This window comes from Syngnathus scovelli, chromosome 17 (assembly GCF_024217435.2).
Source record: "Syngnathus scovelli strain Florida chromosome 17, RoL_Ssco_1.2, whole genome shotgun sequence".
Lineage (NCBI taxonomy): Eukaryota > Metazoa > Chordata > Actinopteri > Syngnathiformes > Syngnathidae > Syngnathus > Syngnathus scovelli.
Genome location: NC_090863.1, coordinates 12,779,755 through 12,804,728, shown reverse-complemented (window position 1 = coordinate 12,804,728; position 24,974 = coordinate 12,779,755). Strand labels below are relative to the sequence as shown.

General features: G+C 49.1%; 4 protein-coding genes across 6 annotated transcripts; all 4 read right to left on the bottom strand.

Moving 5' to 3' along the window:
• Window positions 1-37: 37 nt before the first annotated feature.
• yme1l1b (YME1-like 1b) lies at window positions 38-5,323 on the bottom strand. Of its 2 annotated transcripts, none has more exons than XM_049747088.1 (18): window positions 5,163-5,323; window positions 4,446-4,577; window positions 4,190-4,370; window positions 3,917-4,009; window positions 3,669-3,778; window positions 3,318-3,468; window positions 3,145-3,228; window positions 2,797-2,970; window positions 2,535-2,687; window positions 2,300-2,432; window positions 2,107-2,169; window positions 1,907-2,019; window positions 1,652-1,807; window positions 1,408-1,559; window positions 1,187-1,313; window positions 1,038-1,111; window positions 864-950; window positions 38-704 (listed from the first exon to the last, which is right to left on the bottom strand). In XM_049747088.1, the coding sequence occupies exons 1-18, from the start codon at window positions 5,193-5,195 to the stop codon at window positions 561-563; spliced, it is 2,160 nt and encodes a 719-aa protein (XP_049603045.1). In that variant the 5' UTR covers window positions 5,196-5,323; the 3' UTR covers window positions 38-560. The 2 variants fall into 2 exon arrangements, with proteins under 2 accessions (XP_049603045.1, XP_049603046.1); XM_049747089.2 differs by lacking the exon at window positions 5,163-5,323 and adding an exon at window positions 4,653-4,815.
• A 294-nt stretch (window positions 5,324-5,617) lies between these two features.
• LOC125984808 (acyl-CoA-binding domain-containing protein 5-B) lies at window positions 5,618-24,940 on the bottom strand. 2 transcript variants are annotated; one of them, XM_068648654.1, is made up of 14 exons: window positions 24,782-24,940; window positions 24,473-24,590; window positions 10,002-10,125; window positions 8,815-8,887; window positions 8,360-8,507; window positions 8,234-8,266; window positions 7,848-7,973; window positions 7,526-7,711; window positions 7,334-7,416; window positions 6,603-6,756; window positions 6,301-6,500; window positions 6,170-6,220; window positions 5,981-6,096; window positions 5,618-5,894 (listed from the first exon to the last, which is right to left on the bottom strand). In XM_068648654.1, the coding sequence occupies exons 2-14, from the start codon at window positions 24,549-24,551 to the stop codon at window positions 5,882-5,884; spliced, it is 1,386 nt and encodes a 461-aa protein (XP_068504755.1). In that variant the 5' UTR covers window positions 24,552-24,590; window positions 24,782-24,940; the 3' UTR covers window positions 5,618-5,881. The 2 variants fall into 2 exon arrangements, with proteins under 2 accessions (XP_068504755.1, XP_049603022.1); XM_049747065.2 differs by lacking the exons at window positions 24,473-24,590; window positions 24,782-24,940 and adding an exon at window positions 11,516-12,241.
• Window positions 14,614-20,000, bottom strand: LOC137839620 (ribosome-binding protein 1-like). The gene is made up of 2 exons (XM_068648670.1): window positions 18,323-20,000; window positions 14,614-14,762 (listed from the first exon to the last, which is right to left on the bottom strand). The coding sequence occupies exons 1-2, from the start codon at window positions 19,335-19,337 to the stop codon at window positions 14,614-14,616; spliced, it is 1,164 nt and encodes a 387-aa protein (XP_068504771.1). The 5' UTR covers window positions 19,338-20,000.
• On the bottom strand, window positions 22,011-23,918 carry LOC137839619 (uncharacterized). The gene is made up of 3 exons (XM_068648669.1): window positions 23,911-23,918; window positions 23,493-23,669; window positions 22,011-23,419 (listed from the first exon to the last, which is right to left on the bottom strand). The coding sequence occupies exons 1-3, from the start codon at window positions 23,916-23,918 to the stop codon at window positions 22,669-22,671; spliced, it is 936 nt and encodes a 311-aa protein (XP_068504770.1). The 3' UTR covers window positions 22,011-22,668.
• Window positions 24,941-24,974: the final 34 nt, after the last annotated feature.

Here is a 24,974-nt window from a genome sequence, read left to right as displayed (position 1 = left end):
GTAAATGTCGTGACGTTCCTAAAATACTCTTGCCATGTCAAAAGTGAGATTTTATTTATAGTCAAATGCATAGAACACTACACATGAAAGATAGCAAACTCACGTTTACTCGCGTTTTGCACTCAAGTAAAAGCAATAGAGGACAAACCCAAATTGGTAACAGACATACAGTACAAGTGAAGAATTAGACGGATTAGCTCCAAATGCTTAATTCACATGCATCTGAATTTAAATAATTCCCAACCCATAATTTACAAGCCAGCATCTTTTTTTTTTTAGGTTATTGACAAATTTTGCATTCCTGTACTGAGTGGCCTGGGCGAGCGACATTTACCATCTAAATAAATACACAATATGTATTGATTATTCTGCCACCATGATGACTGATATTCATTATGTTAATGCGCATGTTTACCTTTACAACACTCGGGGTTAAGTAAATTTAACACTACCATTTTCTAACGCATAGATTTACAGCTCTTTCCCACAAGCCCCTGAGACCTTAGAAACTCCCATACCAGACCCCCCCTCCCGCATTTGTTGTGTTTCACTGGCTGCTTTCATCTGGTATCCAGGGTCTTTCCCTCCAAGACCAGTTGGATCTCTTTGGCATCCAATGTCTCGTACAGGAGCAGCGCATCAGCAAGGTTCTTGTGCTCTTTGGCGTGAGATTTCAGGAGGGCTTTGGCTCGCTCGTAAGACTCCTAGTCAAAAAAAAAAAAAAGACAATGTCAATTTAGAAAGAATCAAGGGACATGTTCTAATCCAGTGTTTTTCAACCGGGGCGCCGCAAAATATTGTCGGGGGTGCCGTGGGAAATTCTCCAATTTGCAACACAGCTGTCTTAAAACAGTGGTACAGACCCTCAGCAAAACTCTGATTTCATGCTCCACAGCTGCTTGAGTCTCTGGACTTTGCTCTGTCATGCTCTTATAGGTCATCACACCTAACTGTAATACAAAAAAAGGCCAAATGAAGACACATAGACCCATCACAAACAGTCCTAACGTTTGGGTGTTGGTGTCATATCAGCTCACCTTTTCACACATGCCAAATCTTGTCACCATCATCTTAGCAATCTTGGTAGCGCTATCAAAGTCACTTGATGCTCCTAAAGAAGAAAGCCAATCACTTTCTGTATCCAAGCTTCATCACCTGTGTGCGTTTGAGCACTTTTAATTCCAACCTGTTGTGATGTACTCATGACCAAATATGATCTCCTCAGCGACTCGCCCTCCCATGCTGACATCCATCTGAGCCAGCAACTGAGAGCGTGTCTCATTCCAGCGATCATTCTCTGGCAGCATTGACACCTACAAAAATGACAGCGAGGCAATTTTTTTGGGCAGAGTGCATGTATATATATATATACGTTGAAGCAGACAAGCGAGCGTTTGGTTTACTGACATGTCCCAGACTGGGGCCCCTTGGCATGATAGTGGCTTTGTTAATGGGCATGGCGTCTTTGGTGTAATAAGCCACAATAGCATGGCCAGATTCATGGTATGCAGTGATGATCTTGTTCTTCTTGTCAATTTCCGCACTCCTCCTTTCAGGGCCTGGAAGGATAAAAATGTAGAGAAATAATCAAAGGTGAGAATTGCGTTACATTGTAAGAAGCTATGTGGCGGCCTTAAATAATGGGACTCACCCATGAGGATTTTGTCCTTGGCAAACTCCAGCTCCTTCAAGGTGACCAGGTCTTTACCATCTACTGCAGCCTTCAGTGCAGCCTGGTTTACCAGATTTTCCAAGTCAGCGCCAGAGAATCCCACAGTCCCCCTCGCAATAATCTTCGCCTCAATGGCTGCAAGACAATTACATTGGTTGATCTATCTACACAAACATTCACAATAGGATGATGTTCAATTCATAATACAAAGATGCGCTGATGTTCATGTCACACCTGGATCCACTTTAATCTTTCTGAGGTACCAATTGAGAATCTCTGTTCGTCCTTTCACATCTGGTTTGGGGACAGTCACCTGCATGTCAAATCGCCCCGGGCGGATGAGGGCGCTAAAGAAGACCGTCAACAGGTTACATCATAAGGGTGCCTTTTTGTGTGTGTGTGCGTGTGCGCGTGTGTACTGAATGTAAACGTACTTATCTAAAGCCTCTGGGAAGTTGGTGGCTCCGATAATGATGACGCCTTCATTCGGTTTGAACCTTCAACGGAAGAACGCAACATGGAATGAAAATGTCCTTATAATGAGGTCACCGCGGGGATAAAAAGGTGATTTTAAGGCTCGTTCGTAAATGTAACGTGCGTCAAATTAAACACAATTCAAGTGTTTACCCGTCCATCTCAGCAAGCAGTTGATTGATGGTCTGTCTGGAATAAGGATGCATGGGAGACTCAATCCTTTTTCCACCCACGCTGTCCAGTTCGTCAATAAAGATAACGCACGGAGCGTTAGCTTTAGCTTCCCCTGGACAAAACCAGCAAGAAGAGTTGAGCATTCAGTACGAGTTGTGTTTTTTCAAGCACTTAAAAGTGGAATTTCGTTGACAAACGGTGAGAACAGATATACTGAAAAGATTCCTGATGCGGCTAGCCCCAACTCCAACAAACATTTCGTCAAACTCTGAGCCAGAGGCATAGTAGAACGGAACATCTGCTTCTCCAGCAACCGCTCTGGCCAGTAAAGTCTTTCCGGTCCCTGGTGGGCCAACCAGGAGAACACCTAAAGGGTTTTGTGGAATAATGGAGTAAGAAAAACAGGAAAAGACATCAATCTCTAACCTAAGGACCTCATTCAGTGACTGGAGACACGATTCTTCATTTTGTCTGACCTTTAGGCAATTTCCCCCCCAGGGTTGTGAACTTCTGGGGGTTCTTCAGAAACTCTACCACTTCCTGCAGCTCATTTTTTGCTTCCTCCACGCCTTTGACGTGCTCAAATGTTACATTTTTCAGTTGGACGGGATCCACTGAGGAGTCCAGGCCTGTTGTGGTTCGGAACCGCACTGTGAAAAATGGTAAATTCGAAATCACACTGCTCGGCAATTTCCTTTCAGTTCACTTCAAGGATATTTTTAGAGTTGATATGTTGCATCATAACTACAGTTGCAGTGAAACGTGAATGCTTTTTTCTTCTTTAGGTAAAAAAAAGGAGTTTAAAAGCGATAGGGTCGTCTTACCTGATATGAAGGGAATCTTTGAGATGCCGTAGAGCCCGACAAGAAGCAACACCAACAAGATGAGCCGATTCCTTCTGAGGGAATCTAAAATTTGGATGCATAAAGTCATCGTCTTTTTCCAGTGTTTCTGCAGCGCAGCGCAGCACAGCACAGCACAAATGGTTGTTACTTACCTTGTGTGCGTTGCGTCAGCGTTTGGGCTTTCAGAAACCCCTCAGCGAAGCCCCTTTTAAAAGCATCCTGCTGTCCATCGGGTACGTTCCCGCTCTTTGTTAGACTTTCAAGACTTTCCACATCGATCCCCTTGTCTCGTGTCAGGAAGCCCTATCAGAATGAGATATTGACAAGTAAATAAGAATAACAAATGTAGGCCTGCTGACTTTCAAGCGCTTAGTGTAAAATGCAAGGTAAATGAGTGACAAGCAACAAACATCCCCAAAAAGTTTGCATCATTACCAATTGCGATACCAATGAGAGAATTACAGAGTTGAAACGTCATGCCCAGGATCTACGTAGCAGTTCACCTTCATGAAAGACGGAGGGAACCCTTCCGATTCCACAGGGCGTTCAACAGCAGACTGCAGTCTTTTGGTTTTGCTCCTCAATGTTTTAAAGCCTCTGTGCTGGATCCACACTTTGAAAATAAAAACACAACACTTAAAGCTTTGCGGGTGTGTGTTAACAGATCACGTTGCGCCATTCGTGTACGACATCTTGAGTCGTTCAGTGCCACTGACGACGATAGAAGTAAAAGGTCCATTATTTGTGTCACCTGAACTGTGTTGCAGTTCTGCGCAGACTAACTGAAGAGGAGAGGGCCTCTGCCTGGAATAAACTGGAGTTGACGTTCGAAGACGAGAAAACCCTAGAAACAAGGACATGTGGAAAATATAGTAGACAGACATTAGACTTGAAGTTTAACACCGTGTTTCTGTGACCTTATGGAAAAGAGGCTAAGAGATAAAAAATAGAATGACATAATGTTCTTATTCGGGGGAACAGAACAGTGGTAGGTCAAGTAAAACCAGAAGCTACCAAAACTCACCATGCTTGTTGACAAAAAAAGAGTGGGTGGAAAGGTGGGATGTTCGCCACTTTGTACGATTACCCACTACAGGGGCTTGCGCTTCCTGTAAATTTGAGTGTGGTAACAGCCTCATCGCCAACTCACTCAACTGCTGTGTTCCCAGGTCTGACAGACCAAGGTCTCGTAGGTTCCACAGGGGCTGCACACAGAAGTTTTATCATAAATGTAATATTGCAGCGGCCAAAGGTGCATGATTGGCAATCGGACTAATAACCTCAGAGCAATGTAGATCTGACTGACAGGCCTGTTCATTTGGTATTCTTGATTTGTTGATGGTGCTGCTGAATCCAACTGAGCTTTTCAGAGAGTTGAGAACGTTGAGGAGGTGACTCAGGGGAACAGTCACCTGCCATTTCAAAAGAAGAAGAAAGTTTACATTTGACCATTAAAGTTAACATTGCATTTGTGGAATGTGAATTACATTTCATGGCCGTCACATGACCAAACAGGTGAGCCTGAGCTTGTTGATCGATGTCCATTGGTCAAAGGATGGAAAGTGGTTCCAACGTGATGTATATGTGATATCTTTACGTTCATGTAGTGTCAAAAACATGACTACTAGCAGCGTTCTTATTGTTCTATTCGTGCGTCGAACTGTCTAGAGTGGACAAAGGGCGCACTAGTACATGGACGCGATCACCTTAAAAATATCGATCCGTGCTCAAACGACTTTGGAGAGTCAAACGTGCTTGCGCAATTTAGCCTTCAGTAGCCCATCTGTCTCCTCTCACTAAACCGCACGTCACGTAAACTTGCGCATTTTAGGAAAAGAATAGGGTGTTATAAATGAGGAAAAACAATAAAGGCATGTACGTCGTACATACATGAAAAGCTGCGGTTAAGGTTAGCTAGCTACAGGATCAACACTAAGGTTAGAAAGTAAAAATCACTGGTATCGTTAGCTCTCGATAAACGTCTAGTGTTTTCTTACCTGTGGCTGAACAGCGGTTGACAAAGAAAGCATTTTAAGCCAACAGCGACCGTGAAAGCATACAAATGACTTGTCTTCACACGTATTTGTCCGTGGCTGTCACTTTTACTTTGACAACTAGCATGGAGATCCGGATGTGACGTCACTTTGTTGTTTTTTAACCTTGTTTTCTTTTCCGGATGGACGACGTCACCAACAACCATTCATTCACATTCACATTCACATTCGCCTAAAACTTCACCGAGCATGTAGTATTTAGACCGCAACAGAGCGCACTGCAAACACAGGGAGAATATTCAAACTCAGGCCTGGGTGAATATTGTTCAAACCTACCTGCTCTTGCAGTGAAGAGACTCGAATTAATTGTAGCTTTAACGAATTGTGCAGTATGGTCCTTAGGTGTTTTACAGAAGTAAAAGAACGATTACGTTTCAACAGTCTCAGTTTTTTTTAAATTGTAATTCTAATGAGGCATCTATCATTGTTGACGTTTTTATTGTTTATTTGACCAAAAAAAGGCAATAATAAATAGCATGGTCCGTTGTACTAAAATTAAGTGATGAATCACCAAGCTCGAACAAAATGTTCAAATCTCGCCTTTTTCATCATGTTCATTTGTCATTTCTAGCCAAAGTTCCTCCATGATATTTTTTCTGTCAGGCAAACAAGAGTGGAACTATTACACCAAGGGATTATAATATTTCAATGTGAGGATCAACTCAAACGATTCCCCTGGAAGAAAAAAAACAACAACACTCTTTTACAATGTTGTCAAGTAAAAACAAAAGATCGAGCCAAACGTACTGTAGCTTGCTTACCGTCTCTTTCGTCGTGAATACAGCTGGACCAAACCGTATGCAATAGCAGGCCAAAGTGCTGTCATCACCATTGTAATTGGAGAATGGTCAAATGGCCACCAAAATGGTGTCAAAAACTGTGGAGAAGTTATAACATAAACTGACAATCTTTTATTTAAACACTCCGATAGAAATACCGTATGCGAATACCTTTCGTGCTACCGGTAGAGCATCTGCACACCTTGCTAACGATGATCTTGACTTGAAATGATCAAATACAGAACAACACTGTTACCATGACCTCTGTCGCATAGTATTTTTTGAAAGACCTCGAGTTTTACCTGCTCTACGGTGAGTTCTTCTAAAGTGCGCAGCCGATGTAGCACATCCGTCATGTCATCCTGCAATCTCAAAAGAGCGGTAAATATTTGCTCATTGACATTCCCCCAAGACGTTGTGCTGGGGCGTGTGCAGTGTGACACATTGTCACGGGTAGGCAACCGTAGTTGAGAGCTGCAGGCGGTCTTTGGCGACTGAGAATCTGAAAGATAAGCCACAAAGTATCCTATAAAATGTCCTGCTTACGCCTTTGAACTCAATTTATATTTAGGTGTAGATGTGCTGCAGTTATTGCTTTATTTACCTCTAAGAAACGTGTGAGTGTCTTTACCGTAAGAATCAACTCGGAGTAAGTAGTCTTCTGCTTTAAGGTCGGAGGAGCTCTCAAACCAAAGCTCTTGCTCCTTTTCCAAAGCAGATGTTGATCCACCTGACCGGATTTGTGACGTCGACAGAATCTTGTTGGAGAAACATGACGTAATGTCAACTCAACTCAGTTTGGTTTGTAGACCGCTTAAAGAAAATAATGCAAATTCAGAACTGCACACGAATAGAATATCAAACAATTGAATATATTCAAATTCAGAAACTGCATCAGCTGCATCCACATGCACCACTTAATCTCAATGGGGTAAACCCAATGAAAACGATACAGACAAACGTGACACTGAAACAAGAGTAGAATGTCAAAATGTGTGTGTTTGAGAATAATTGTCCATTTTTGGCTATGTGAAGCCCTTTGAGACTGTTTGTCATTTAGGGCTACACAAATAAACTCGACTTGACTTAAAAGACATATCTCGTAAATCATTGTGGGGAAGTTTTAGTTGATCGAGACTCACATTTAACTGAATATAATGTTTGCTATGTGTTCCAATTAGCTACGACCTGGTGGAGGATTTTTTTGGGGGGGTTGAGCACCGTGAAGAAACTCTTTCACAGCCGCAGGGAACTTTCTCAGCTCATTTCCAGAGCAAAAATAAAATATGCAAATGTTCCACATTGTGGAACGTAATCCTTTAATGCGGAACAAACCTTCTCCATGGCTGGATGATCCATTGAATCACAGAATTCCTCATCATCAGAGTCTGCCAAGTGGTAGTTCTTCTTAACAGCATCTTTGTGGTTGGGGGAAAAAAAAAAAAAAAAAAACCCAAAGATATTGTAATATCCTAATATGATGAAATGCTCTACAATATTGTAATCATTTGAAATGCACACTGTTACCAGTTTGTTGCTCATTATAGTTCATGTAGGTGGGGCTGCACGTGGTGCTGTGTTCTTTAGCGTAGGCCAGCTCTTCCTCCTCCACGTCACTGTTGAGCGAGCTGTGGGTCAACGAGGACACGCTCGCTTCCACGCTGCTGCTCGAGCTCCTGGTTGAACACCTCAGCCTGGGCTCAGGGCTCCACGCTGTAACGGGAGTGGAAAGAAAAGACAGGATGTTTTATAAACTACAAATCTGGCAATGCTGATGTCAATTACAATCCATTCATTTTCTCTCTCTCTCTCTCTGCCTTGTCTTTGTCGACGATGCTGTCCTGCTCACTCATTTCACCTTTTTGGGGATATTGACCGTCATCCTTGCATTTGACCCCCTCTGCTCCATTCAAACCCATGGCACGTTGTTCTTCTTCTTGAAAGTTTTGTATATCGCCCCACAGATCTCCATAGCCTGTAAAGTGACACGGAAAATTCTCGGATTAAATCTTTATCAAATTAAAAGAAGCACCAAAGTTTATATAAAAATCGGTGTCATTGTCGGACAAAATATTGACTTTGTGGAAGACAAATTTGCTCTACTATATTTGAACAAAACGAAATCAACAAGGGCCGGCCAGCAAGTGGAACAAGGATGTAAAATGACAAATCACATATGACGTTTGACTTTAAGCACCAGTTGATTATTTACTTTTCTTGATTCTAAGTACTTGCCTTCCAGTGCAGGTTTCGTTGGACTGAGCAGCTCTATACGCAAGATAAAAAAAAAGAAAGACTGTTAATAAAGCTACCACTAGACAATTACTATGCATCCCTCTCGCGCCGAATGACTTTCTATACCTGCTTGCTTTGCAAAAGGCCTCGTGAAAGGTCTGCTGTTCACCTCATTGTCTTCACCACCTCCATCCTCCTCTTCTTCCAAGTAGAAGTTGCCAAGTTGTTGCACCAGGTCGGACACTTCATTTGAGACTGGCATTGTCTCTAAAATCTAACATAGAAGAGTTGGAATCATTTTAGCGAGTAGTAATTATTTTAAAGAGTAAATGAATACTTTACGGTATTTCATAACTACTATATTACACCACTGGCACCTGTAAGCTCTCAACATTGTCATGAGGAATTTTAAATGGAATTCATCATTTTACAGTCATGCATAGCATTCTACCATTCCAAGATTAGTTTTTGTTCAGAAAAATTCAATAGCTATAAATCTGACAAATGAAGCAAGTTTGGTTTTTTTGTAAAACAGAACATCAATTGTTTTAATTGGTTATGAAAACCAAACCGAAAAATACCAGCTGGATGTTTTCAACATAATTCTTCATGGCTTCTTCTTTAGTCATGTTTCCCAAAGAGTTCCATGCATTCCTGGCAATAAAAAATAGAAATAAATAAATAAATATACTGTATAAATATAAGGCGGCTCGGTGGGGCACTGGTTACCACGTCCGCCTCATAGTTAGGAGGGTGCCGGTTCGATTCCACCTCTAACCCACCCTGTGTGGCGTTTGCATGTTCTCCCCGTGCCCGCATGGGTTTTCTGCGGGCACTCCGGTTTCCTCCCACATCCCAAAAACATGCTTGGTAGGCCAATTGAGCACTCCGAATTGCCTCTAGGTGTGAGTGCGAGTGCGGATGGTTGTTCGTCTCTGTCTGTCTGTCGGCTAGCAACCGGTTCAGGGTGTCCCGCGCCTACTGCCCGTTGACGCCTGGGATGGGCAGACAGGGAGTACCGGACGAGAACACCTCAAGGTCGGTGAGAAACGAGAACAACATCACGTCCAGGTGGTCGGGCTTCGCGGGGAAAACCCAACCTCAGCGATAACACCGACATGGCCATCGACCAATCATCTCGCAATGTTTTGCATGCTTTAATATTCATATTGTGTTTCTTTAAAACCGGGCAACCCGGAAGAATGTGTCGTCTTTTGGTGGTCACAAAAACGCACGAGTTTTAGTGGGAGGGACCCGGGACCCAGGCCCGTATTAGTGCGCTTTGTCAGGAATTGGTAAATTTGGTCTGATTGACCTACTGGTCTTCTCTTTGACAGAACGAACTCGCAAAATTGTTAAGTGCGCCAGTGTGTGGATTGGGACATAGCAACTCATGTGTTAAGTGTTGATCGCAATTTGGAGTCAGATCAATAACTAAAATCCGTAAGCTAACAATGCTAAGCGCCAAGCAGGGTGGCAACGGGTCCCATTGTCATAGTCGGCCGGCCGGGGTTTGAACCCACAACCTTCCAACGTCAGGGCGGACACGCTACCACTAGGCCACTAGAGTGGTGACAAATCTCACCAAGGTGAGAGTAGTACATACAATATCTTTCTTACAGGCCATATAGTGGCCGAAGGAAAAACGAATGACAATTTTTCAGATTTTCCATTTCAAATTGAAAGCAAATCGATGCAAAATGATCACAATCATATACAGTACATATTTGCCATGCAAATAGAAACGGCACTTGGAAGAACTGCTTACCATTTGTTTTTTTCATGTGACTCCCAGAAACCTGTTGGTCTGGTAAAGCTGCAAGACCCCATGGTGGCTTGCTTGTAGTAACTATAAAACGTCAGTATCATGTCATCCGACAGCTGGAAAGGGCCTGAAGAAGATAAGATCAATTGTAAACACGAGTATTACAATCATTGCCTATTACAATCAGGGCTGTGGACTCGGACCCGATATTCCCTTTTTCTTCCTGCGACTCTGCCGTGACCTAAGCTGTGTAATGCTTCATCAAAGTCAAAGTCAAAGTCAAAGTCAGCTTTATTGTCAATTTCTCCACATGCCAAAGACACACAAAGAAACCGAAATTTCGTTCCCCCCTATCCCACGGTGACAAGACATGGCTCACAACAGACAAACAAGTAAACAAGTATAACAAAAGTGTGCTGAATAAATAATGAATAAATAACACAACAATAAATAAATAAATAAGAGGAGCAGAAAAAACAAAAACAAAAAAAACAGTATGTTTGTCCAATTGCTAGTTTCTAATAATTAGATTGTTCACATCTCTACAATTATAATATAATTATATGATGCGCTACCATGGTAATGCATCATTACACAGCTTCATGACAGTATGTTTGTCCAATTGCTAGTTTCTAATAATTAGATTGTTCACATATCTACAATTATAATTATATGATTATATGATGCGCTACCATGGCTGGCATCTTCTCCGTTTCGCTCCACTGGCTGTGACTCAACGGAATGGACATAACCAGCAGTCAGGTAGCGATATCGTTGCAAACTCTTGTAGCCTCGGAGGTCTTCCTTGGTATATGGATTTGAACAATCTATCAAATAGTTGTAAATGTCTGGATATGGGACTGGCGGAAAAGTCGCCTTATTAGAGGAGCAAACGCTTGCTGTCCCAGCTCCTGCCACGCTTGAGCTGGTGGCGTTCTTACTTGCTTTCCACAGCGGATCGATTATATTTTTATTTTTTCATATATATACTATTATTTAATATATTTTCAACTTTTCAATGTATGTCTTGCGGCTTTCTTGGTCCAACTGGACGAAATAATCACTCACTCACTCACTCGCGACCGACTAACGGCCGCCATCCTCACGAGTCTAGTGGCAGCGGACGAGGGAGGCTTTTTGGGCGCCAAATAATAATGGCCGCCCGGACTTGCGACGTTAATGCATTTCGGCCTCACTACACTCACCCACCCAAGGCCCCCACCCTCACGAGTCTAGTGGTAGCGGACGAGGGAGGCTTTTTGGCGGCAAATAATAATGGCCGCCCGGACTTGCGACGTTAATGCATTTCGGCCTCACGACACCCACCCAAGGCCCCCACCCTCACGAGTCTAGTGGCAGCGGACGCTTTTTGGCGGCAAATAGTAATGACATGTGACATTAATGCATTTCGGCCACCGATCTTCCCGCGCTCCCCTGCCCATATAGTATGCACTTTCGCGACGCGCGTTACACCCCTCAGTCAAAAACAACAGGCTGCCTGAAATGTCAGCGTTTACCTTGCATTATAATGATCGCGGGGATTTCATCGATTCTCCGCCCGCCTGCCGTCTCTACGGACGGTGGACAGCCAATGCAGCTGAAGCCTGAACACGGTGAAGGCTTTATTCTATTTTTATTTATCTATCGGGGGATACGCCCGCCGCGCGGCGTCGTCCCGTTAAACGTTCCTTATCAGTTGACGCACGGAGGCGCAGCTGCCGTCGGCGTTCAGGCGATTTATGTGTGTGTTGCTGTTAGTGTTGGCTCGTGAGTGAACGATTCGTTCAAAAAAGGTTGGGAAACACTGATTTCGATCGTCTGTCGACGTGTTACTCCACGCTTTGCTAACGGTGTTAGCCCCTCAGTGGCGGATTCCATTATGTGTCAGCTCGCTGGGGCAATCCTAAAACAAATTCAAACATGCAGACACAAATGAGAACTAGTGTGCTACTCCACGCTTTGCTAACGGTGTTAGCAGTTTCCATTATGTCACAATGTTCAAGATTCAAGGGTTTTTATTTGCCATGTCTGAGGCTGCCAAACAAAGAATTCGACTTCGGTAAATCACAGCCTCTGTTCAACATTTAGGTGACTAACAACAACACTCATGACATGTGAAAAATGGCAAATATTCTCAAACATCCCCTGATCTTGAACTCCCAAGAGGGCAAGGAAAAACTCAAAACTCCAGCTAGGGGAAATGAGAAACATTAAGAGACCACAGATGGGAGGGTCCCTCTTCTAGGATGACCAGGCTGCAATGGATGCAGTATAACTAAGACGAATAACACATCCGTTCTGGACTGGAATGTTCTTTTGATGCACTTGCCTTGCGCTTGCCTTGCGCTTGCCTTGCCTTGTCCTTGCCTTGTCCTTGAACTTGCCTTGAACTTGCCTTGAACTTGCCTTGAACTTGCCTTGTACTTGCCTTGCGCTGCCTTGCGCTGCCTTGCGCTGCCTTGCGCTGCCCTGCGCTGCCCTGCGCTGCCCAGCGTTGCCTTGCCTTGCGCTTGCCTTGCGCTTGCCTTGCGCTTGCTTTGCGCTTGCCTTGTGCTGCCCAGCGTTGCCTTGCGTGCGCTTGCCTTGCGCTTGCCTTGCGCTTGCTTTGCGCTTGCCTTGTGCTGCCCAGCGTTGCCTTGCGTGCGCTTGCCTTGCGCTTGCCTTGCGCTTGCTTTGCGCTTGCCTTGTGCTGCCCAGCGTTGCCTTGCGTGCGCTTGCCTTGCGCTTGCCTTGCGCTTGCCTTGCGCTTGCTTTGCGCTTGCCTTGCGCTTGCCTTGCGCTTGCCTTGCCTTGTACTTGCCTTGTACTTGCCTTGTCCTCGCCTCGCCTCGCCTCGCCTCGCCTCGCCTCGCACTTGCCTCGACTTGACTTGTACTTGTACTTGTACTTCTTGTACTTGTACTTCTTGTACTTGTACATCTTGTACTTGCCTTGCCTTGCCTTGCCTTGCCTTGCCTTGCCTTGCCTTGCCTTGCCTTGCCTTGCGCTGACTTGCCTTGCCTTGCCTTGCCTTGCCTTGCCTTGACTTGACTTGCCTTGCCTTGCCTAGAATTTGCCTTGAATTTGCCTTGAATTTGCCCTTGCCTTGCCTTGTACTTGCCTTGCCTTGCCTTGCGCTGCCTTGCGCTGCCTTGCGCTGCCCTGCGCTGCCCTGCGCTGCCCAGCGTTGCCTTGCGTGCGCTGCCTTGCGTGCGCTGCCTTGCGCTGCCTTGCGCTGCCTTGCCTTGGCCTTGCCTTGAACTTGCCTTGAACCTGCCTTGTACTTGCCTTGTACTTGCCTTGTCCTTGCCTTGTCCTTGCCTTGTACTTGCCTTGTCCTCGCCTCGCCTCGCCTCGCCTTGTACTTGCCTCGACTTGACTTGTACTTGTACTTGTACTTGTACTTGTACTTCTTGTACTTGCCTTGCCTTGCCTTGCCTTGCCTTGCCTTGCCCCTGCCTTGCCCCTGCCTTGCCTTGCCCCTGCCTTGCCCCTGCCTTGCCTTGCCTTGCCTTGCCTTGCCTTGCCTTGCCTTGCCTTGCCTTGCCTTGCCTTGTACTTGTCTTGTACTTGCCTTGTACTTGCCTTGTACTTGTACTTGCCTTGCCTTGCCTTGCCTTGCCTTGTACTTGCCTTGCCTTGTACTTGCCTTGCCTTGTACTTGCCTTGCCTTGTACTTGCCTTGCCTCGCCTCGCCTCGCCTCGCCTCGCCTCGCCTTGCCTCGTACTTGTCCTGCCTCGCCTCGCATCGCCTCGCCTCGCCTCGTACTTGTCCTGCCTCGCCTCGCATCGAACTTGTACTTGTACTTGTACTTGCCTTGTACCTTGTGCCTTGCCCCTGCCTTGCCTTGCCTTGCCTTGCCCCTGCCTTGCCTTGCCTTGCCTTGCCTTGCCTTGCCTTGCCTTGCCTTGCCTTGCCTTGCCTTGCCTTGCCTTGCCTTGCCTTGCCTTGCCTTGCTTTGCCTTGCCTTGAATTTGCCTTGAATTTGCCCTGAACTTGCCTTGTACTTGCCTTGCCTTGCCTTGCCTTGCCTTGAATTTGCCTTGAATTTGCCCTGAATTTGCCCTGAATTTGCCCTGAACTTGCCTTGTACTTGCCTTGTACTTGCCTTGCCTTGCCTTGAACTTGCCTTGAACTTGCCTTGAACTTGCCTTGAACTTGCCTTGTACTTGCCTTGTACTTGCCTTCCCTTGTACTTGCCTTGTACTCACCTCGCCTCGCCTCGCCTTGTACTTGCCTCGACTCGACTTGTACTTGTACTTGTACTTGTACTTGCCTTGTACTTGCCTTGTACTTGCCTTGCCTTGTACTTGCCTTGCCTTGTACTTGCCTTGTACTTGCCTTGCCTTGCCTTGTACTTGCCTTGCCTTGTACTTGCCTTGTACTTGCCTTGTACTTGCCTTGCCTTGCCTTGTACTTGCCTTGCCTTGCCTTGTACTTGCCTTGTACTTGCCTTGCCTTGTACTTGCCTTGCCCAGCCTTGCCTTGCCTTGCCTAGCCCTGAGTAACCTTGCCCTAGCCTTGCTCTGTCGTCTCGCCATGCTTTCCGCCTTGTACTTGCCTCGCCGTCCTTGCGGTGCCATGCCTGGCTTTTGCCTTGCCTTGCCTTGCCTTGCTGCGCCATGCCTTGCTGTGTCATGCCGTGCCGTACCGTGCCGTGTCGTGCCAGCTTGTGCTTGTGGCTGCCCGCGCCTGTGCCGTGCCGAGCCTTGACGTGCCGTGCCGTGCCCGTGCCTGTGCTTCCGCCCGTGCCAGTGCCGTGCTCTCCCGGGCCGTGCCTGTGCCTGTGCTCCAGCTTGTGCTTGGCTTGTGCTTGTGCCCGTGCCTGCGTCGAGCCGTACAATACTGTGCCGAACCTGGGCCTGTGCCTGTGCTTGTGCCTGCTTGTGTTCCGCCACGCCTGTACTTGTGCCATTGCTTGAGCCTGCGCATGCTTGTGCTTGTGCTGGTGCCAGCGCTTTGCCCGTGCTCGATCCTGTCTGTGCCTGTGCTTGTACCTGTGCCTGTGCCTGTGCCTGTGCCTGTGCTTGTGCTTGTGCTTGTGCTTGTGCTTGTGCTTGTGCCTGTGCCTGTGCTTGTGCCTGTGCTTGTGCCTGTGCTTGTGCTTGTGCTTGTGCTTGTGCCTGTGCCTGTGCCTGTGCCTGTGCCTGTGCTTGTGCTTGTGCTTGTGGTTTCGCTTGTGGTTTCGCTTGTGGTTGTGCTTGTGCTTGTGCTTGTGCTTGTGCTTGTGCTTGTGCTTGTGCTTGTGTCTGGCTTGTGGTTGTGCTTGTGGTTGCGCTTGTGCTTGGACTTGGATTTGGACTTGTGCTTGGACTTGGATTTGGACTTGTGCTTGGACTTGACTTGACTTGAATTGACTTGTACTTGCCTTGTACTTACCTTGTACTTGCCTTGCCTTGTACTTGCCTTGCCTTGTACTTGCCTCGTCTCGCCATGTACTTGCCTTGCCTTGTACTTGCCTTGTACTTGCCTTGGCCTTGCCTTGCCTTGCCTTGCCTTGCCTTGCCTTGCCTTGCCTTGCCTTGCCTTGCCTTGCCTTGCCTTGCCTTGCCTTGCCTTGCCTTGCCTTGCCTTGCCTTGCCTTGCCTTGCCTTGCGCTGCCTTGCCTTGCCTTGCCTTGCCTTGCCTTGCCTTGCCTTAACTTGCCTTGCCTTGCCTTGCCTTGAATTTGCCTTGAATTTGCCCTGAACTTGCCTTGTACTTGCCTTGCCTTGCCTTGCCTTGAATTTGCCTTGAATTTGCCTTGAATTTGCCCTGAACTTGCCTTGCCTTGCCTTGCCTTGCCTTGTACTTGCCTTGCCTTGTACTTGCCTTGCCTTGTACTTGCCTTGTACTTGTCTTGTACTCACCTCGCCTTGTACTTGCCTCGACTTGACTTGTACTTGTACTTGCCTTGTACTTGCCTTGCCTTGTACTTGCCTTGTACTTGCCTTGCCTTGCCTTGTACTTGCCTTGCCTTGTACTTGCCTTGTACTTGCCTTGTACTTGCCTTGTACTTGCCTTGTACTTGCCTTGTACCTTGTGCCTTGCCCCTGCCTTGCCTTGCCTTGCCTTGCCCCTGCCTTGCCTTGCCTTGCCTTGCCTTGCCTTGCCTTGCCTTGCCTTGCCTTGCCTTGCCTTGCCTTGCCTTGCCTTGCCTTGCCTTGCCTTGCCTTGCCTTGCCTTGCCTTGCGCTGCCTTGCCTTGCCTTGCCTTGCCTTGCCTTAACTTGCCTTGCCTTGCCTTGCCTTGAATTTGCCTTGAATTTGCCCTGAACTTGCCTTGTACTTGCCTTGCCTTGCCTTGCCTTGAATTTGCCTTGAATTTGCCTTGAATTTGCCCTGAACTTGCCTTGCCTTGCCTTGCCTTGTACTTGCCTTGCCTTGTACTTGCCTTGCCTTGTACTTGCCTTGTACTTGTCTTGTACTCACCTCGCCTTGTACTTGCCTCGACTTGACTTGTACTTGTACTTGCCTTGTACTTGCCTTGCCTTGTACTTGCCTTGTACTTGCCTTGCCTTGCCTTGTACTTGCCTTGCCTTGTACTTGCCTTGTACTTGCCTTGTACTTGCCTTGTACTTGCCTTGTACTTGCCTTGTACTTGCCTTGCCTTGTACTTGCCTTGCCCAGCCTTGCCTTGCCTTGCCTAGCCCTGAGTAACCTTGCCCTAGCCTTGCTCTGTCGTCTCGCCATGCTTTCCGCCTTGTACTTGCCTCGCCGTCCTTGCGGTGCCATGCCTGGCTTTTGCCTTGCCTTGCCTTGCCTTGCTGCGCCATGCCTTGCTGTGTCATGCCGTGCCGTACCGTGCCGTGCCGTGCCAGCTTGTGCTTGTGCCTGCCCGCGCCTGTGCCGTGCCGAGCCTTAACGTGCCGTGACGTGCCCGTGCCTGTGCTTCCGCCCGTGCCAGTGCCGTGCTCTCCCGGGCCGTGCCTGTGCCTGTGCTTAAGCTTGTGCTTGGCTTGTGCTTGTGCCTGTGCCTGCGTCGAGCCGTACAATACTGTGCCGAACCTGGGCCTGTGCCTGTGCTTGTGCCTGCTTGTGCTCCGCCACGCCTGTACTTGTGCCATTGCTTGAGCCTGCGCATGCTTGTGCTTGTGCTGGTGCCAGCGCTTTGCCCGTGCTCGATCCTGTCTGTGCCTGTGCTTGTACCTGTGCCTGTGCTTGTGCCTGTGCTTGTGCCTGTGCTTGTGCCTGTGCTTGTGCCTGTGCTTGTGCCTGTGCCTGTGCCTGTGCTTGTGCCTGTGCCTGTGCCTGTGCTTGTGCCTGTGCCTGTGCCTGTGCCTGTGCTTGTGCTTGTGCTTGTGCCTGTGCCTGTGCCTGTGCCTGTGCTTGTGCTTGTGCTTGTGGTTTCGCTTGTGGTTGTGCTTGTGCTTGTGTCTGGCTTGTGGTTGTGCTTGTACTTGCCTCGCCTCGCCTCGCCTCGAACTTGTACTTGTACTTGTACTTGTACTTGTACTTGTACTTGTGCTTGCCGTGCCTTGCCCCTGCCTTGCCCCTGCCTTGCCCCTGCCTTGCCCCTGCCTTGCGCTGCCTTGCGCTGCCTTGCGCTGCCTTGCGCTGCCTTGCGCTGCCTTGCCTTGGCCTTGCCTTGAACTTGCCTTGTACTTGCCTTGTACTTGCCTTGCCTTGCCTTGCGCTGCCTTGCGCTGCCTTGCGCTGCCCTGCGCTGCCCAGCGTTGCCTTGCGTGCGCTGCCTTGCGTGCGCTGCCTTGCGTGCGCTGCCTTGCGCTGCCTTGCCTTGGCCTTGCCTTGAACTTGCGTTGAACCTGCCTTGTACTTGCCTTGTACTTGCCTTGTCCTCGCCTCGCCTCGCCTCGCCTTGTACTTGCCTCGACTTGACTTGTACTTGTACTTGTACATCTTGTACTTGCGTTGCCTTGCCTTGCGCTTGCCTTGCGCTTGCCTTGCGCTTGCTTTGCGCTTGCTTTGCGCTTGCCTTGCGCTTGCCTTGCGCTTGCCTTGCCTTGTCCTTGCCTTGTCCTTGCCTTGTCCTTGCCTTGCCTTGAACTTGCCTTGAACTTGCCTTGAACTTGCCTTGAACTTGCCTTGTACTTGCCTTGTACTTGCCTTGTACTTGCCTTGCGCTTGCCTTGCGCTTGCTTTGCGCTTGCTTTGCGCTTGCCTTGTGCTGCCCAGCGTTGCCTTGCGTGCGCTTGCCTTGCGCTTGCCTTGCGCTTGCTTTGCGCTTGCCTTGCGCTTGCCTTGCGCTTGCCTTGCGCTTGCCTTGCGCTTGCCTTGCCTTGTCCTTGCCTTGTCCTTGCCTTGTCCTTGCCTTGCCTTGCCTTGCCTTGCCTTGCCTTGCCTTGCCTTGTACTTGCCTTGTACTTGCCTTGTACTTGCCTTGCCTTGTACTTGCCTTGCCTTGCCTTGTCCTTGCCTTGTCCTTGCCTTGAACTTGCCTTGTACTTGCCTTGCCTTGCGCTGCCCTGCGCTGCCCAGCGTTGCCTTGCGTGCGCTGCCTTGCGTGCGCTGCCTTGCCTTGGCCTTGCTTTGGCCTTGCCTTGAACTTGCCTTGAACCTTTCTTGTACTTGCCTTGTACTTGCCTTGTCCTCGCCTCGCCTCGCCTCGCCTTGTACTTGCCTCGACTTGACTTGTACTTGTACTTCTTGTACTTGTACTTCTTGTACTTGCCTTGCCTTGCCTTGCCTTGCCTTGCCTCGCCTCGCCTCGCCTCGCCTCGCCTCGCCTTGTACTTGCCTCGACTTGACTTGTACTTGTACTTGTACTTCTTGTATTTGTACATCTTGTACTTGCCTTGCCTTGCCTTGCCTTGCCTTGCCTTGCGCTGCATTGCGCTGCCTTGCCTTGCCTTGCCTTGCCTTGCCTTGCCTTGCCTTGCCTTGCCTTGCCTTGCCTTGCACTTGCCTTGTACTTGCCTTGCCTTGCCTTGCCTTGCCTTGCCTTGCCTTGCCTTGCCTTGCCTTGCCTTGCCTTGCCTTGCACTTGCCTTGCCTTGCCTTGCCTTGCCTTGCCTTGCCTTGCCTTGCCTTGCCTTGCCTTGCCTTGCCTTGCCTTGCCTTGCCTTGCCTTGCCTTGCCTTGCCTTGCCTTGCCTTGCCTTGCCTTGCCTTGCCTTGCCTTGCCTTGCCTTGCCTTGCCTTGCCTTGCCTTGCCTTGCCTTGCCTTGCCTTGCCTTGCACTTGCCTTGCCTTGCCTTGCCTTGTACTTGCCTTGCCTTGCCTTGTACTTGCCTTGCCTTGTACTTGCCTTGCCTTGTACTTGTACTTGCCTTGCCTTGTACTTGCCTTGCCTTGTACTTGCCTTGCCTTGTACTTGCCTTGCCTTGTACTTGCCTTGCCTTGTACTTGCCTTGCCCAGCCTTGCCTTGCCTTGCCTAGCCCTGAGTAACTTTGCCCTTGCCTTGCTCTGTCGTCTCGCCATGCTTTCGCCTTGTACTTGCCTCGCCGTCTCTTGCGGTGCCTTGCCTGGCTTTTGCCTTGCCTTGCCTTGCCTTGCTGCGCCATGCCTTGCTGTGTCATGCCGTGCCGTACCGTGCCGTGCCGTGCCAGCTTGTGCTTGTGGCTGCCCGCGCCTGTGCCGTGCCGAGCCTTGACGTGCCGTGCCGTGCCCGTGCCTGTGCTTCCGCCCGTGCCAGTGCCGTGCTCTCCCGGGCCGTGCCTGTGCCTGTGCTCCAGCTTGTGCTTGGCTTGTGCTTGTGCCCGTGCCTGCGTCGAGCCGTACAATACTGTGCCGAACCTGGGCCTGTGCCTGTGCTTGTGCCTGCTTGTGCTCCGCCACGCCTGTACTTGTGCCATTGCTTGAGCCTGCGCATGCTTGTGCTTGTGCTGGTGCCAGCGCTTTGCCCGTGCTCGATCCTGTCTGTGCCTGTGCTTGTACCTGTGCCTGTGCTTGTGCCTGTGCTTGTGCCTGTGCTTGTGCCTGTGCTTGTGCTTGTGCTTGTGGTTTCGCTTGTGGTTGTGCTTGTGTCTGGCTTGTGGTTGTGCTTGTACTTGCCTCGCCTCGCCTCGAACTTGTACTTGTACTTGTACTTGTACTTGTACTTGTACTTGTACTTGCCGTGCCTTGCCCCTGCCGTGCCTTGCCCCTGCCTTGCCTTGCCCCTGCCTTGCCTTGCCCCTGCCTTGCCTTGCCTTGCACTTGCCTTGCCTTGCCTTGCCTTGCCTTGCCTTGCCTTGCCTTGCCTTGCCTTGCCTTGCCTTGCCTTGCCTTGCCCTTGCCTTGCCTTGCCTTGCCTTGCCTTGCCTTGCCTTGCCTTGCCTTGCCTTGCCTTGCCTTGCCTTGCCTTGCCTTGCCTTGCCTTGCCTTGCCTTGCCTTGCCTTGCCTTGCCTTGCCTTGCCTTGCCTTGCCTTGCCTTGCCTTGCCCTTGCCCTTGCCCTTGCCCTTGCCCTTGCCCTTGCCCTTGCCTTGCCTTGCCTTGCCTTGCCTTGCCTTGCCTTGCCTTGCCTTGCCTTGCCTTGCCTTGCCTTGCCTTGCCTTGCCTTGCCTTGCCTTGCCTTGCCTTGCCTTGCCTTGCCTTGCCTTGCCTTGCCTTGCCTTGCCTTGCCTTGCCTTGCCTTGCCTTGCCTTGCCTTGCCTTGCCTTGCCTTGCCTTGCCTTGCCTTGCCTTGTACTTGCCTTGCCTTGCCTTGTACTTGCCTTGTACTTGCCTTGCCTTGCCTTGCCTTGCCTTGCCTTGCCTTGCCTTGCCTTGCCTTGTCCTTGCCTTGTCCTTGCCTTGTCCTTGCCTTGTCCTTGCCTTGTCCTTGCCTTGTCCTTGCCTTGTCCTTGCCTTGTCCTTGCCTTGCCTTGAACTTGCCTTGTACTTGCCTTGCCTTGCGCTGCCCTGCGCTGCCCAGCGTTGCCTTGCGTGCGCTGCCTTGCGTGCGCTGCCTTGCCTTGGCCTTGCCTTGGCCTTGCCTTGAACTTGCCTTGAACTTGCCTTGAACCTTTCTTGTACTTGCCTTGTACTTGCCTTGTACTTGCCTTGTCCTCGCCTCGCCTCGCCTTGTACTTGCCTCGACTTGACTTGTACTTGTACTTCTTGTACTTGTACATCTTGTACTTGCCTTGCCTTGCCTTGCCTTGCCTTGCCTTGCCTTGCCTTGCCTTGCCTTGCCTTGCCTTGCCTTGCCTTGCCTTGCCTTGCCTTGCGCTGCCTTGCCTTGCCTTGACTTGACTTGACTTGACTTGACTTGCCTTGCCTTGCCTTGACTTGACTTGACTTGACTTGACTTGACTTGACTTGACTTGGACTTGACTTGGACTTGGACTTGGACTTGGACTTGGACTTGGACTTGGACTTGGACTTGGACTTGCCTTGAATTTGCCCTGAACTTGCCTTGTACTTGCCTTGGCCTTGCCTTGGCCTTGCCTTGCCTTGCCTTGTACTTGCCTTGTACTTGCCTTGCCTTGCCTTGTACTTGCCTTGCCTTGTACTTGCCTTGTACTTGCCTTGCCTTGCCTTGTACTTGCCTTGCCTTGTACTTGCCTTGCCTTGCCTTGTACTTGCCTTGCCTTGCCTTGCCTTGCCTTGCCTTGTACTTGCCTTGCCTTGTACTTGCCTTGTACTTGCCTTGCCTTGTACTTGCCTTGCCTTGCCTTGCCTTGCCTTGTACTTGCCTTGCCTTGCCTTGTACTTGCCTTGTACTTGCCTTGTACTTGCCTTGGCCTTGCCTTGCCTTGCCTTGAACATGTCTTGCCTTGCCTTGCCTTGTACTTGCCTTGCCTTGCCTTGCCTTGCCTTGACTTGAATTTGCCTTGAATTTGCCCTGAACTTGCCTTGTACTTGCCTTGCCTTGCCTTGCCTTGAACATGTCTTGCCTTGCCTTGCCTTGCCTTGCCTTGCCTTGCCTTGCGCTTGCGCTTGCTTGCTTTGCGCTTGCCTTGCGCTTGCCTTGCGCTTGCCTTGCCTTGTCCTTGCCTTGTCCTTGCCTTGCCTTGCCTTGAACTTGCCTTGAACTTGCCTTGTACTTGCCTTGTACTTGCCTTGTACTTGCCTTGCCTTGCCTTGCCTTGCGCTGCCTTGCGCTGCCCTGCGCTGCCCTGCGCTGCCCAGCGTTGCCTTGCGTGCGCTGCCTTGCGTGCGCTGCCTTGCGCTGCCTTGCGCTGCCTTGCCTTGGCCTTGCCTTGGCCTTGCCTTGAACTTGCCTTGAACCTGCCTTGTACTTGCCTTGTCCTCGCCTCGCCTCGCCTCGCCTCGCCTTGTACTTGCCTCGACTTGACTTGTACTTGTACTTGTACTTCTTGTACTTGTACATCTTGTCCTTGCCTTGCCTTGCCTTGCCTTGCCTTGCCTTGCCTTGCCTTGCCTTGCCTTGCCTTGCCTTGCCTTGCCTTGCCTTGCCTTGCCTTGCCTTGCCTTGCCTTGCGCTGCCTTGCCTTGCCTTGCCTTGCCTTGCCTTGCCTTGCCTTGACTTGACTTGCCTTGCCTTGCCTTGCCTTGCCTTGACTGGACTTGACTGGACTTGACTGGACTTGACTGGACTTGACTGGACTTGACTGGACTTGACTGGACTTGACTGGACTTGACTGGACTTGACTGGACTTGACTGGACTTGACTTGGACTTGACTTGGACTTGACTTGGACTTGGACTTGGACTTGGGCTTGCCTTGCCTTGCCTTGCCTTGCCTTGCCTTGCCTTGCCTTGCCTTGCCTTGAATTTGCCCTGAACTTGCCTTGTACTTGCCTTGGCCTTGCCTTGGCCTTGCCTTGGCCTTGCCTTGTACTTGCCTTGTACTTGCCTTGTACTTGCCTTGTATTTGCCTTGTACTCACCTCGCCTCGCCTCGCCTCGCCTTGTACTTGCCTCGACTTGACTTGTACTTGTCTTGTACTTGGCCTTGCCTTGTACTTGCCTTGTACTTGCCTTGCCTTGCCTTGTACTTGCCTTGCCTTGTACATGCCTTGTACTTGCCTTGCCTTGCCTTGCCTTGTACTTGCCTTGCCTTGTACTTGCCTTGTACTTGCCTTGCCTTGCCTTGTACTTGCCTTGCCTTGTACTTGCCTTGCCTTGCCTTGTACTTGCCTTGCCTTGCCTTGTACTTGCCTTGCCTTGTACTTGCCTTGTACTTGCCTTGTACTTGCCTTGTACTTGCCTTGCCTTGTACTTGCCTTGCCTTGCCTTGCCTTGCCTTGTACTTGCCTTGCCTTGCCTTGTACTTGCCTTGTACTTGCCTTGTACTTGCCTTGTACTTGCCTTGGCCTTGCCTTGCCTTGCCTTGAACATGTCTTGCCTTGCCTTGCCTTGTACTTGCCTTGCCTTGCCTTGCCTTGCCTTGCCTTGCCTTGCCTTGCCTTGCCTTGCCTTGCCTTGCCTTGCCTTGTACTTGCGTTGTACTTGCGTTGTACTTGCGTTGTACTTGCGTTGTACTTGCGTTGTGTTGTGTTGTGTTGCGTTGCCTGGACTGGACTTGGACTTGGACTTGGACTTGGACTTGGACTTGGACTTTCCTTTCCCTCGCCTCGCCCTCTGATACTGGCTCTGACTCAGCCTTGCTTTGCCAATCGCAATCGGCGGAAACTCTGGAACACGAACCGCAATCGGTGTCAACTTTGGAACACGAACCGCAATCGGCGGCAATTCTGGAACACGAACCGCAATCGGCGGCAACTTTGGAACACGAACCGCAATCGGCGGCAACTCTGGAACAAACATGCGCAATCAGCGGCAACTCTGGAACACGAAGCGCAATCGGCGCAATCGGCGGTAACTCTGGAACACAAACCGCAATCGGCGGCAACTCTGGAACACGAACCGCAATCGGCGCCAACTCTGGAACACAAACCGCAATCGGTGTGTGTTCACTCGCATTGGCTGAAACGACACTAGACAACAGTTTGTTACCTTTGAACGGATGCTAACTCATGTGAACATAGCCGATACCCAATCCCAGGCGGTGACGTCAACAAACAACGGAGATTACAGCGGTGTTAGTATTTTATAGTGATGAACTACAAAAAGAGATTCAATTGGTTTCAACCAGGGCTGTGGACTCGGACTCGGGGACTCGGACTTGGTCATTTTTGCCGGACTCTGTGCTGATTTTGACCGAGTCCGCCAATAAAAAAAATACGTTCAATTTCATTTTCATCATGCTGCTGAGAATGCGCGTAGGAATACTGTCCACAGCCCTGCTTACGATCAATGCGGCCACGTTGAGTTGCACTTTGGCTAATGTTTACATTATGTACCAATGTCAAGGATGATTATGTCACCCAGCTTATATATATATCATTGAATGAATTAACAGAAAAAATGGACAGCCGGACTCGGACTCGGAGGTCAAGAGGCCGGACTCGGACTCTGACTCTGACTCGGTGCAAAAATCCGACCTAGTCCACAGCCCTGATTACAATATAGTATGTCTTTTGGAGGGGTTATTACACTTGACTGCTCCGTTAATCAGCTTGATGAACAGAAGGTGAGCCTCAAACTCTACATGTAGGTCAGCTTGAACTGATACTTTACACGCTAGTGCGTCATTCTGTGTTGAACAAATTCAGCCACTTAAAAAAAACGGAACACCATAGTATCAATTCTTTACCATGATGAACAGAAGAAAAAAAGGAGTGTACCTTCTTTTGGCAAGCTCCTGATCACTTTGACAGCAGCAGCGAATTTAGCCTGCAGGGTGTGTTGGTCCTCCTGTGCCATGGTGACAGCCGTCAACGCGAGAGTCCTCACCTTTCAACACTGAAATTATGATGAAGAAAATGTTCAAAAACTAACTCCAATATGATATAACAGTGCTTTTCATTTGACAGTAATTGCCAATAAGAAATGACAACCAATCTCATTTAATAAGAAGAAATGGTTCGCGCGTTTTGTTAGGTTATTGATAACAAATAAGCACATTGAAATAGATGGGAATGGTTTTAACTCACCATGAAGTGTACTTTACACTGAAAAGAAGCAAAATGTTACCAATGAATGTCGAGTCGGAAGAGCCAAATAGACAGACAGGGCACGTACGGTACAATCAGTTTGGGATATGTAGGTTGTTTTTTTGTTTTTTTTAATCAGATGAGCTTTGGGGGGCGTTCCTCATTTCCCACAATGCTTTGGGAATGGGGGCTT